Source organism: Ziziphus jujuba, chromosome 10 (genome assembly GCF_031755915.1).
Source record: "Ziziphus jujuba cultivar Dongzao chromosome 10, ASM3175591v1".
Lineage (NCBI taxonomy): Eukaryota > Viridiplantae > Streptophyta > Magnoliopsida > Rosales > Rhamnaceae > Ziziphus > Ziziphus jujuba.
In genome coordinates this window covers 6,174,622-6,187,813 of record NC_083388.1, presented here as the reverse complement: position 1 = coordinate 6,187,813, position 13,192 = coordinate 6,174,622, and the positions used below count along the sequence as shown (strand labels likewise).

The window sequence follows — 13,192 nt, the reverse complement described above, 5'->3', positions numbered from 1 at the left end:
AGAAGATGATCCTCATAATTGTAGATGATGTGTGGAAAAGGATCGACTTGGATGAAGATGTTGGTATATCATTTGGGGGTGATCAGAAACAATGCAAGATTCTCTTGACATCCAGATTTTATAATGCTGTAAAGAATGATGTGAGAAATGAAAATACTTTTGAGGTTGGAAAATTATCTGCAAGTGAATCCATGGATTTATTTAATAAAACAGCAGAGGATTCAGATGTAAAACCAGAGCTTCCAGATTTGGCAACTCAGATTATTGAAGAATGTAATGGTTTACCGCTTGCGATAACGGTAGTAGCAAGTGCATTGAAGAAGCAACCTTGCCATGTTTGGGAGAATGCCTTGCATGAGTTACGAATGTCAAGTCCAAATAACATCGAAGGAATGCATGAAAGAGTGTACTCCAGTGTCAAGTTAAGTTACAATCATCTGCCAAGTGAAGAAGCAAAGTCATTGTTGTTGCTCTGTAGTTTATTTCCAGAAGATGAAAACATAGACAGTGCTGATGAGTTGTTGAAATATGCTTTAGGTTTGGGCTTGTTTCAAGGCCCTATTCCTAATTTGAAAGTGGCAAAAAATAGGATGTTTACGCTTGTTGAAAATCTTAAACGTTCTAGTCTTCTCTTGGATGGCAAGTCCCAACTAGAATTACTTGAACCAAAAAAGGACCCTGTAAAATTGCATGATGTGATCCGTGATGGTGCTATAGATATTGCATCCAAAGAGAGGCGTTGGTATAATATCAGAAATCTTGATGAGTTGGATGACTACATGAGGAGGAGTGACCACAAAAAATTCAAAGATGCCATTGCAATTTCACTCCTTAGCTGCACAAATGTCGTTGAGCAGGTTCCAGCTGAAAGATTGGAAGGTCCACGGCTTCAGTTATTATTGATTGAATCTTCTTATTGTCAACTTGCAGATCCATTTTTGGAAGGATTGAAAGAGCTCAGAGTTTTATATCTGAGTTCTGTTAATTTGGATCCACTGCCTTCATCTTTTCCTTTTCTTCAGAATCTACGAACATTGCGTTTGTATGGATGCAGATTGGGCAACATATCTCTAATTGGAGAGCTCAAAAATTTAGAAATTCTTGACCTTTCATACTCTCAAGTTGTGGAGTTGGGAAGTGAAATCGGACAACTGACTCGACTGCGGGTGTTGGATTTAAGAGAATGTGAGAAACTTAAAGTTATTCAATCAGATGTCCTGGGGAGTTTGCGAAATCTAGAATGGCTGAATTTAAGTTACAGCTTTGGAAACTGGGAGGTTGAAGGAGTATATGGCCGTGAAAGAAGAAATGCCCGTCTCAGTGAGCTAAAAAATCTACCTCAACTTAGCTCTTTGTTAAATCTAAGCATTCCCGATGTTAATGTTCTACCAAAAGACATCTTTGGGGAAAAACTGGAAACCTATTCCATAAACTTGGGATCGTGTTTTAGACCTTCCCTGACACGTCATCCCGAAATGGAGTTTGGAACTTATAACAGAATGTTGTCGATGGAGCTGGAAAGAAGCAGTCAATTAGATGAGCTTGGGCTTGAAAATTTGTTAAGAAGGTCTGATGCGATAGAACTAAAGGGATTAGAGGGGATGAATAGTGTTGCTTATGAATTAGATAAGGAGGGCTTTCCACATTGTAAGTATCTTCGAGTTGCAAATAACGCTGGAATTCTGTACATCGTAAACTCGGTTGGACAAACTGCCTTTCTGAATTTGGAGATTTTGGGACTTACAAGATTGGTGAAGTTGGAAAAGATCTGCCATGGAAGACTCGCACCGGACTCTTTTCGCAATTTGAGGCGACTTGGTGTATTTAAATGTGACAGATTGAAGAGTATCTTCTGTTTCTCCATAGCCAAATTGCTTGAGGAAATTGAAGTGATGGATTGCGAGATGATAGAGGAGATAGTTGACAACGATGAAGCCATTAATGATAAGATTGAGTTTCCTCGTCTGCGCTCATTACGGTTGGAAAAATTACCGCACCTTCTACAGTATTGCACTGATCGTCAACCGAAGAGTACAACTAATACCAGCTCCATTCCTCTTTTTAATGAAAAGGTATGTAATATGTATCTATTCTATAAATTCGATTTATAGTTAATTTTTCTTTTTTGATGTTCATAATATTTCTTATTTGCCAAGGTCTACAAATGGAATTGGTTTGGTTCTGCATGTATGGTTTCTTTGGTGTTCATTTCTTTCTCTAATTAATACCTCTTCAAATTCTCAAAAAGAATAAAAATTAATACCTCTTCAATGTACGTTATACATATATATATATATATATATATATATATGCGCTATGCTCTGGGGATTCTAACTTAATTTTAAGTTTAATTTTATTGGTTGAACAAAATTCTGGCCTGCTTGAATAAATATTTTCTACGAATTTGTCTTGATGAAAATATTCTCCAATAATTTATTGAATGTTATGTATTTTAAGATTCTAAGCCTACATGGTTTATTTGCCATTTTGTAATATTGTAATTCAGTATAACAAGATGGTAATAATAAAAGGGCAAATTAAGTAGCCTTTCTATTATAGAAATACGTTTCCCACTCTCTTACATTTCATATTTAGTTGCTTAGTCCCTATATTAATCAAACTATTTGTCAAGTTATATATTACAATCATAATGACATTTCTAATCTCTTATCTTATCTATCTATCTATATAAACAATCTATTTACAAACAACGATTATAGTTTTATCTTATATAAAAATTATAGTTTTATTCATTTATTAACGAATCCATCTTTTTTTACTTTTTTTTTTAATTTTTTTAACAACATTTAACTTTTTTGGAAAATATCAAAGTACAAAAGATGGCCACCTAGCAAGAGACCATTTGCTGAGTTCATGTGATTGATGTGCCTTTTAAGAATTAAAAGCATTTTGGCAATGTACTGGTGAAAAGAAGTAGTGCATTTTGGATAATAAAAGCACTTTAGGGGCAAAACAAAAGGTTTTTCATGTTTTAATTAAACAATATTGCTATTTATTATTATTAGTAAATATTTAGCTGCATCCATACTTACATATCAATTAGTAATTGGATGCATGTAAGTCAGTTTTGATTTTTTACAACTAAAACCCTAAATGGAAAATAACCCTTAGCACCGTGACTCTATTACTAATTGACACGTAAGTATAGATTTTACTAGTAATGGTCACCAATGGTGATGAAAAATAACAATTTTTTTTTAATTAAAACATTTTGTTTAACATTATCCTATTTGAGTTTTGAAATTTCTTTATACAATTTGTAACCGCTAATCATTTTGTTTTTGTTTTCATTTTTTTTAAGTGCTATTTGACAAAAGTACCACTAAAGAAAATATTACTATAGAAGTACTTATAGAAAAATACTACCAAAGCATACCTTAACTCTCTTGGAAAAATATAATTCCAACTAGGCACGCGGTGTGTCGTTTAACAATACCCAATTTCAAATGTGTATGTGCAATTTTGTGACACTGGATAACACACATCCCACAAATTTTGGTGGGATGTATCCATCATGCTGAATTATTTTTTTACATCCAACCAACATTAATAGAATGTGTGCAGTCCACTACAGCAAAGTTGTATACATGTATACATGGTATCTGTCTAATCAATTGGGTATATATATATATATATATATTTTATACCCTTTTAGATAATTGCTGTAAATTTTCTCATACATAAATGGAACTTTGATATGGTGAGCATTCTATACTAAACAACAAATGCTTATGGTATGCGCCTTTTTAACCCCGAAAGAAAAAAGATTTATCTTGTATTGTTCTACTGTATTTTCTCATCTCTACTCTAATATTATTCTTGGTGATCTGTCATTCATCATGTAAAAACAATCTTGCACATTTAAAATTTCCAGATTATGGTGTGTTTTTCCATGTTCAGGGTTGTTTTTCATGTTACATGAGAGAGGGACTGGAATATAAGAGCAAGGATGATAAAATACTGAGAAAAAAATGTATATAATAGAAATCATATTCTTCTAGGTCAAGTAATAATATAATAGAAATCATATTCTTCTAGGTTAAGTAATAAGTGGTGCTTAATTACCATTGAGTGCTCACCATATCCCAAGCTCTATCTACATACACATTATTTTCTATTCGTATTCTTTATAACAAGCATGTCAAAATAATTATTGCTTAGGCTAGCTCAGAAGTAATTAATATGTTTTGTTTTATGTCCCATGTAACGATTATTAACATTATTCTATAATGAATGGCATCGTTTGTTAATTAATTAGAGTTAATGAAGACTAGACACACCTTCGTTTCTTCTAGTCAAGTGTAGACTGCCAACACTCCTATTCAACTTAATTAGTTTATGCTATTGCTACCAAATTATAAGTGTTCAAGAATGAAATTCAAAGTAAGAATTTGTTGAGTAAATCAATTTCTCTTCAACAAAATTATAATCTTCTTAATTTGTATAGCTAGTTGATATGTGTGTGTGTGTGTGTCTCTTCTGTATTTAATTTATGGTTTTGTTTGTGGAATATTGAATCCTCAGGTTGAGTTTTCCAACTTAAAGTCCCTCGAATTGTTGAGCCTCAATATCGGAAAAGCATGGAGTGGTCAACTTAAATATTATCAGAAAACATTGGTTGACCAAGGAGCATTTGGTAATTTAACAAAAATTAGAGTGTCTGGGTGTGATAATTTGAAGGCTTTAATACCATTATCTTTGGCTACAAGTCTTTTGCATCTTGAAGACCTAAATGTTGGAAGTTGTAAGGTCATGGAAGAGATAGTTTGCAGTACAGAGGAATCAGAGGAAGAAATTAGGCTGGAAAATATTTTGTTCCCTAAACTTGAATTTCTTTCTCTAAGCTCGATTCCAAAGCTTGGAACAATCATCAGGGACTCCAAGTCAACAAGCATTGACAATGAAGCTGAAGGAATTGGCACGGTGGCATATAAACAACCTCTTTTCAATTCTAAGGTAATTTCTTCTTTTTTCCTTTCCTTCTTGCTTTGTGTTTGTTATATATTTTTATACTGCATTCCCACTTTTTTTTTTTTTTTAAATTTTAAAATAAACTAATTTTGCTCTCACTTGAAAAACAAAATTATATTAATTATTACTTGTGAACAAATACTAATTGTTACTTTATTAAAATATCAACTGCCTTTTTATCATATCTATTTTTTATTTCTGGTTTTATTAATTTAGAGTGTATATTTTCAGATTTAATAATAAAAAAATGTAATAACTAATGGCTCAAAAATTAAATTTCCAAAGGTGTTATAATTTAAATATTGTCATTATATAATCTAATTGTTTTGTTTTAGTCTATCAATGGGATGATGATTTTTTTATTTTTTATTATGTTTTTCCACTTTATAATTCAATTTATATTTTATTCTGAAAAAATGAATCAATTGTACCAAAAATAGTGAAGTATGCCAAAAAAAAAAAAAAAAATCGAACTACATAAGGAAGTTTGTGAAAAAAAAAGAAAAAAAAGAAAATAGATTGGTTAATGTGCAAAAGTTTAAAACTAAAAGGCAAGTTTTAAAATTATCCCTTGATGTACACACACACATAGATATATATATATATATATATGTATAACTTCCCATGTTTTATCTAACATTAAGTTAGACCATTTCAATGGTTATTATTTTGTCATAAATTTGGTCAAAAACTTTGGTACAAGAAGTGCTGCACATATATATAAAGTAACGTTTCCCTACAAAATTTTTCGACAAAGGTATTTGCAAATAATCTAAGTTTTTAAATTAAGTTTAACTAAAGGTTCATATTTATCTTTTTAAAATTTTTAAATATTTTATATTCATATTCAAACATTACTCATTATTTACCTAAATTATTTATTATTGCTAAAATCACTTTCCATTCTCGCTTAATCTTTTTCTAGTCTCTTATTTGATTTCTAATCTCTAATTTTAACACATAAATATTTCCTTTTATTCATTAAGAACAATATATATATATATATATATAGTCCGTCTATGGTGCGGACGGTCCTCATGCGGACCATAGTATTGGTGACAGTTTTTCATAGTATTGGTGACGATTTTCTAAAAAACCGTCATTAATATTATGAAAAACCGTCACTAATACTGCCGTCCTCATGCGGACCGTCCTCACCATAGAATTTCCGTATATATATATATATATATGTATATATGTATGTGTGTGTGTGTGTGTGTGTGTGTGTGTGTGTAATATGAAGATAGGAGAAGAGTTTCATGGCTTTTGTGATTTTTGGCACAAAAAATTACATGTTTTTTCTTCAAAAAAAGAGTTTAATATATATATATATATATATCAGAAGTGTTTCTTTGGTTGACAATATAAAGGATTGTTCGACTTCATCATTTAATTATTTCAATAGTATATTGTAAAGAGGTTTCAAGGATGTAAGGATCTGTTTCAAAAAATAATACTAATAATACAAATAAAAATGGAAAAAAAGAAGAAGAAATGGGGGATTAAGGAGAGAGATAGATGATTAAGATTAAGGAAAGGGAAATATTATTTTGGAAGCAATCAATAATTTAGGTTAAAAATAAATGTTGTTTGGATATGAATATGACTTATTTAAGAATTTTAGAAAGACAAATATAAACCTTTAGATTTGATAAATTAAAAAGATTAGATAATTTGTTAAATACTTTTGTCCAAAAGCTTTATATAGGAACCCTGTCCGTATATATATATATATATATATCCAATTATGAACTAGTCAAGTACTTAGCTTACCTTATGGTTAGTTGTATAGGAGTATAATTGGTAAATCATAAATAATAATATTAATTTTCAACATCTTTTTATTTATTATTTTTAATATTAAAAATCTAATAGGGAAAAGTGAATCCCTTAGTAGCAGCTAATTAAATTGTGTCTCATACTAAATTTTTCTTAAAAAAATGAAAATTTTATGCAATTTCTTTTTTGCCTCCATTTAATATTGTACCATATCATATCATAGACCATAAGGTAAGCTAAATAATTCACTAGATTAAAGCTATATATGTATATATATCACTTTCATTTTTAAGTGGGATCAAATTGGTTGATTCAAAAAACTTTTATAAAAGTTAGAAGTAAATTGTGGAAACTTTTAGTGGAGTGCAAATATCATCTATATCAATATTTATTACTTGTTCTTTTGTAAGTGTTTAGAGTATCTCCCGTGGTTCTGTGAATTGTTATATTTTGTTGCCACATGATAAATATAGACGTAGATTTAAAAAAACAAAAAAATCCCCAATAGTTTTGTGTATGAACTTTATCAAACTGATGTGGTAAAAAATAAAATTAACACTGTAAAAGAGATTATCTATTTTAGACCATCTGTTAGACAGTCTGACCTATCAAAATATTCTTTATTAAGATGTTTTTAGATAAGAAAAAATAGATAGATAAATCATTATTAATTATTATTCTTTTTTAAGGAAATACGTATATATATATATATATATATATGATTAATTAGTTGAGATTTAGAAAAAAAAAAACTATTGGTGAATTATTTTTGAATTGAACATCTATCAAATAAACATTTATACCACATAGATTAGAAGTTCTCTCAGCCTATGTGGCATATAGAAAACAAAGTCATTGAAGATGCTTTTATATTCTTGTTTATATTTGTTATTAATTTTCTTGCCACCTCCTCCTTTTTTTTTTTTTTTATACTTACATAAATATATGACCAACCATTTTTTGACGTGGAATTGCCAATTCAGTATATTTTGCACTAATACAGATGTTGTGACAAGAATCTATATATTTGATCACAACCATAATTTGGTGATTGAATAAAACAAAAAGAAAAAAAAAAACCATAATTTGGTGATAAAATGCTATATTGTTTTGGGCGAAATATAAAATGCTATGTTTGGTTAAACTTTTACCAAAGGCAAGCATAGATATAGATTACAAGATGTTTTGTTTTATCTCCCATTAACAATTATTAACATTTCTATTATGAATGGTATTGGATGTTAATTAATTAGAGTTAACGAAGACTAGACACATCATGGTTTCTTCTAGTGTAGAGTAATGACAAAACTCCTATTCAAACTTAATTAATTTATGCTATTGCTACCAAATTATAAGCATTCAAGGATGAAATTGGAAGTAATTAATATTTGTCAACCTAGCCAATTTCTCTTCAATCAAATGATTAATCTTCTTAATTTGTATAGCTAATTGATATATATATATATATATATATATAATTTTGATATAGTAAATATGCCCTTAAAACTTTATGATAAGGACATACGACAAGCTATGTTATCTATGTTGGTAGTTCATTGTGTGTATATATATATATATATATATGTATGTATGTGTAGTGTATATGTATGTGTGTGTATCTTCTATATTTAATTTATGGTTTTGTCTTCTGTATTTAATTTATGGCTTTTTTTTTGAATCACCCCTCAGATTAAGTTTTCTATCCTTAGTTTAATAAGTTAAGATTAACCTTATTTGAACTGGGATGTATATATTTAAATATATAACTTCCATTTTTAGGTGAGGTCAAATTAGTCGATTCAAAAAACTTTTATAAAAGCTAAAAGTGAAGTGTGTAAGATTTTAGTGAGTGCAAATAGATTTTAGTGAGCGCAAATATCGTCTTTATTCATATTTGTATTACTTGTTTTTATAAGTGTTTATAGTCCTGTTTACTTTTTTTTTTTAATTAATTTTCTCTTTTTCCTTTTTTTATACTTGATCTTAATATTTGTCTAATCATTTATGGAGTGGAATTGCTGCCAATGCAAAGTATATTTTGCAGTCATATATATGTTGTGACAAGATGTTATATATTTGATATCACAACCATAATTTGGTGATAAAATGTTATGTTGTTTTATTTTTTTAGGGGCCAAATATGAAATGCTATGTTTGGCTACACTTTTACCGAAGGCAAGCGTAGATCTAGATAACAAAATGTTTTATAACCTAATGCTATACGTTGTAAATTTTTATCACAAAGTAAATTTTGACTAAAAGGTACTTTAGTTTCATTGAAAATATATTTGCTTTAAACTATGCTTTTAATTAGGAAATTTATTTTCTTAGCAAACAAAAATTAGGAAATTGATTTGGCCAAAAGATAAATTTATTTTGATAATTTATTTATTATAATGAGTTATAGTTATTATAGAATTGTTATTATTTGGAGTAGCAACACCAAATATTAACCTTTAAGCAATGCAAACTTCCCCACATGTATAGTTTATATGAATTAGTTATCAATGTCGTTTTTAATTCATTGCATTGTCTTAATTAAATAATTAAGCCCATGTGCCATGCTAATTAAGTGATTGATTGTTATTTCAAACAATAAGCGATTGGTTATTATTTATTCCACAGGTTGAGTTCCCCAACATGAAGGAATTGGATTTGCGATCACTTAATAGTTTGCAAACAATATGGGACATGCGACTTCTTGAAAAGTTTGATAATAATTTAACAAGAGTGACTCTGAATGGCTGTCATAATTTGAAAAGTCTAATGCCTTCATCTTTGTGTGGAAGTCTCGTGCATTTAAACTGGCTGGAGATAGGTGGATGTGAAAACATAAGAGAGGTTGTTTCCGTAGAATCAGCAGGACACGAAAAGTTGGGAAAGATTTTGTTCCCTCAACTTAAATCTCTTAAGCTATGTTTCCTTCCAAAACTTAAGAGGTTTTGTGCTGGAGATTGTATTGAATTTCCATCATTAGAAGAACTAGATATGCAAAATTGTGGAGAAATGGAGACTTTCGTTAGCAACTCTCTTCCATGTCACATTGACAATGAAAATGAAGAAATAGAATCAGTCAATAAAGAACATCTCTTCATCAAAGATAAGGTAGTTTCCTCTCTTTCTTTCCTTTCTTTTTTAATTATTTTTATTTATTTAATATTAAATATCTTAATAATCAGGTTAAATTCCCAAACTTAGAAGTACTGAAGATTCGCAATAAGGAAGTCATTAGTGAGATATGGCATGGTGATCAGTCTTCAACATTGCCTTTTCCGAAGCTAAAGAAGATAGAGTTGGTTTCCATAATCTCTGACTCATTTAAGTTTTCATTCAAATTCATTCAAGGACTTGAACATCTTGAGCATGTTCGTATTGGCATTCTATTCATGGAATCACTAATTAGTTCTGATGAAGCACATGACATACTCATGCCTTCAAGAAAATTGGATTTGATTGCACTTCCAAAGTTGATGCATCTGTGTGACGAAAGTGTCCAAACATGCAAAACCTTTCGGGTTGTGGAAGTTCTGAAAGTGTCAAGGTGTGAGAGATTAAAGAGCCTAATGACTTCTTCAATGAGTTTCCAAAATTTGACAACTTTGAGTGTATCAGACTGCGATGCATTGGAAAATTTAATGGCTTCGGCAGCAGCGGCTAAAAGTCTGCAACAACTTACAGAAATAACAGTACGCAATTGCAGAAGAATGACACAAATAATTGGGAATAATCATGAAGCAGAATGTGATGTTGAAACAGACCAAAACGAGATTGCGTTTGACAACCTGCAGATTTTACATTTTGATGCCTTGTGCAGCCTCGGAAAGTTCTACTCTGGAAATAACATAATAAGACTTCCGAATTTGGAAGAATTAATTGTGAATAAATGCCCTGAGATGAGGACTTTTTCTCATGGTACTGTATACACCCCAAGGCTGTATAGAATAACGATTAAACATGGTTGGTTTACGCGTGATGAAGTGGAATACCAGAAGCTTTTGGAGGGTGATGTTAATACAACTCTAAAAAAGCTTTGGGAGGAACATCGAGCTGCTGCTACCCCATCACAACACAACATTACATGGTATGTATTATCTCTTTTGATGATGATGATGATGATTTATTGATTAATTTCTTGAAGAAAACAAATTTGATGTTTGTGGTGGTGGAGATATATCAACGAGGCATGCATTTGATAAGAGGGATTGGGTCAGAGAGAAAATGCAATCTTATTAATTCAGTTCATCACCATTAATAGTGTTTCAAAATAATTAATTAAATATGAGTATATGAGCATGGAGCTTGTTTTTTATTTAGTGTTCCTTGCTCTATTAATCTGAGAAAAATTATAGTACTTATAACTGCTGGAAATATACACACACACACACACACACATATATATATATATATATGTACATACACACACACACGCAAACACACGTACGCACCATGAGCCAACTTAATTAAAGGAAAAGAATCACATAAAGAAAGGTGAAGGTGTTTGGACCAAAATTCTCTATCCCTGAATGAATAAGCAGAGACAGTCGAGGGCCAGTTCATGTAATTTGTAGGCTATCGAGTGTACAATATATTTCCACATGTTCACGTATCTCTATCTGCCAATTTGTTTATCACTATTATTATCATTTTGTAATTGCATTTTTCGTGCCCACAGGTTGGGAGAAGTTGGACTTTAGACCTTCATTTTTTGGAACATTATCCCCATATTGTTAGGCAATTTGAATTATTTGGATTGGAACTATTCATAACAAATTGTAAATAGAAGATCTCAATTTCATTGCAACATTTTAAAAATAAAGGCTACAAGTGCAAATTCCCTAAGCTACAGAGTAGACACAGATTTATATTTTATGCAGTGATTCCTTTTGTGAAAAAAACACGTTGTGTTAGAAGGATAAAAAAAAAAAAAAAAAAACCTAAGAATGTAAGAGATTTTATTTAGCTAGCTGCTCTTACGTGATGCATAAGTTTCCTAAGCTAAAGGTGCTCTTGCTGTCTATTCTGTTTTATATTAGGGTACAAGATTGGCTGTCACAGAGAGGCTGAGCTGGTTTGCTGAGTGGTAGCGTATGGTTGTAATTAAAAGAGGAAGACCCAGATCTCAATTTGGGCTTTTATTGGTTAGATTTGAAACCGGTAATAAAGCGGATTAATCTATATGAAGTTGTACTTTCGAAGATCACATTTTAGTGTAAAACTTTGTTTAACGTTGATACAGGCTCAGAATACTTACTCTAGACATCATGGCCAACAATTCTGATATGGTTGACCTTTCTTTATTAATTTGTAGTTCTTTATTATATTTTGACTCAGTTGTGCGTGGTGGATTTGAACAGTTCCCATTGTATGTATGTTGTGAATTTGGCTATATGTCAATTTTTTGTGTGTGTTAGTGAACCTCTAGTATATTTTGATGTAAAATAGTTTTTTAAATCAACAATAAATTATCGTTTTTTGATTAGAAGTGCAAATGTTTGTTGTATGAGATCCTATGAGAGACAAGTGAGACTGAGAGAGGAAAGAGCAAATAACCTTGATAGCCTCAGAAGCCAGACCCGGCATTTGAGACATTTGAAAGACAGGTTTCGGCATTCTGTTGATGATGGTAGAAGAATAAAGGTGATGGAATTGAAACTCAAGTTTGAAAGTGGCTGAATAGAGTATGTGGTCTCAGTGAAGAGACAGAGAAATGCCTTGAAGGCCAAGCAACCAATGGTTCATCAAGTTTGAAAGTGGCTGAGTAGAGTATGTGGAATCAGTGAAGAGACAGAGAAATGCCTTGAAGGGCAAGCAACCAATTGATGGAATTGAAACTCAAGTTTGAAAGTGGCTGAATAGAGTATGTGAAATCAGTGAAGAGACAGAGAAATACCTTGAAGGCCAAGCAACCGATTGTTCATCAAATTGGTCGTTTCTGAATTTGGTTTCAACTTTCAAGGCATCGGTCAAGTAGGAAAGCAAAGAAGATGAGCAAAGCCATTGTTAGCGAAATCCAAGATGTTTTATGTAATGATATGGATTTTTGAAAAGAATTTCCCAATTTAATCTACTTTTAGCAGAAAATGAAGCATGGATTTTGTAAGGGAAAAAAAGAAAGAAAAAAAAGGCTCAAATCTTTCACGGAGGAAACTGTACATTATAGAAAGCTCTATAGACTGTCCATCCTTGTTAAAACTTTGGATACAAACTTGTCATCAGCGTAGGATGTTCATCTCCATTCTACAGATACTTGTCATCAGTGTAGAAATAGACTTGCTGAGCTACCACTCATCAATAATAAATCTAGCTACTCAGTTTTTCCTTTCCTGGTATCCTTGTTTGTTTACTTCTCACTTTAGGTCTTCTGTTTCAGAAATTTAATTGTTGTTGTGTTTATATGTCATTTACCAGATGTCTTTTTCCT

General features: G+C 30.9%; 1 protein-coding gene across 3 annotated transcripts; it reads left to right on the top strand.

Moving 5' to 3' along the window:
• Positions 1-13,192, top strand: LOC132799748 (protein RECOGNITION OF PERONOSPORA PARASITICA 7-like). 3 transcript variants are annotated; one of them, XM_060812257.1, is made up of 5 exons: positions 1-2,072; positions 4,546-4,977; positions 9,397-9,876; positions 9,951-10,852; positions 12,276-13,192. In XM_060812257.1, coding segments are annotated over exons 1-5 (3,882 nt in total). In that variant the 5' UTR covers positions 1-5; the 3' UTR covers positions 12,277-13,192. The 3 variants fall into 3 exon arrangements, with proteins under 3 accessions (XP_060668240.1, XP_060668238.1, XP_060668239.1); XM_060812255.1 differs by lacking the exon at positions 12,276-13,192 and adding an exon at positions 11,805-12,188; XM_060812256.1 differs by lacking the exon at positions 12,276-13,192 and adding an exon at positions 11,444-11,776.

Coding starts and splice junctions, on each gene's coding strand:
- LOC132799748 (XM_060812255.1), top strand. CDS start 6: ATGATCCTCATAATTGTAGATGATGTGTGGAAAAGGATCGACTTGGAT. Junction 4,978..9,396: donor AACCTCTTTTCAATTCTAAG/GTAATTTCTTCT, acceptor TTTATTCCACAG/GTTGAGTTCCCCAACATGAA. Junction 10,853..11,804: donor TCACAACACAACATTACATG/GTATGTATTATC, acceptor GTTTTATATTAG/GGTACAAGATTGGCTGTCAC.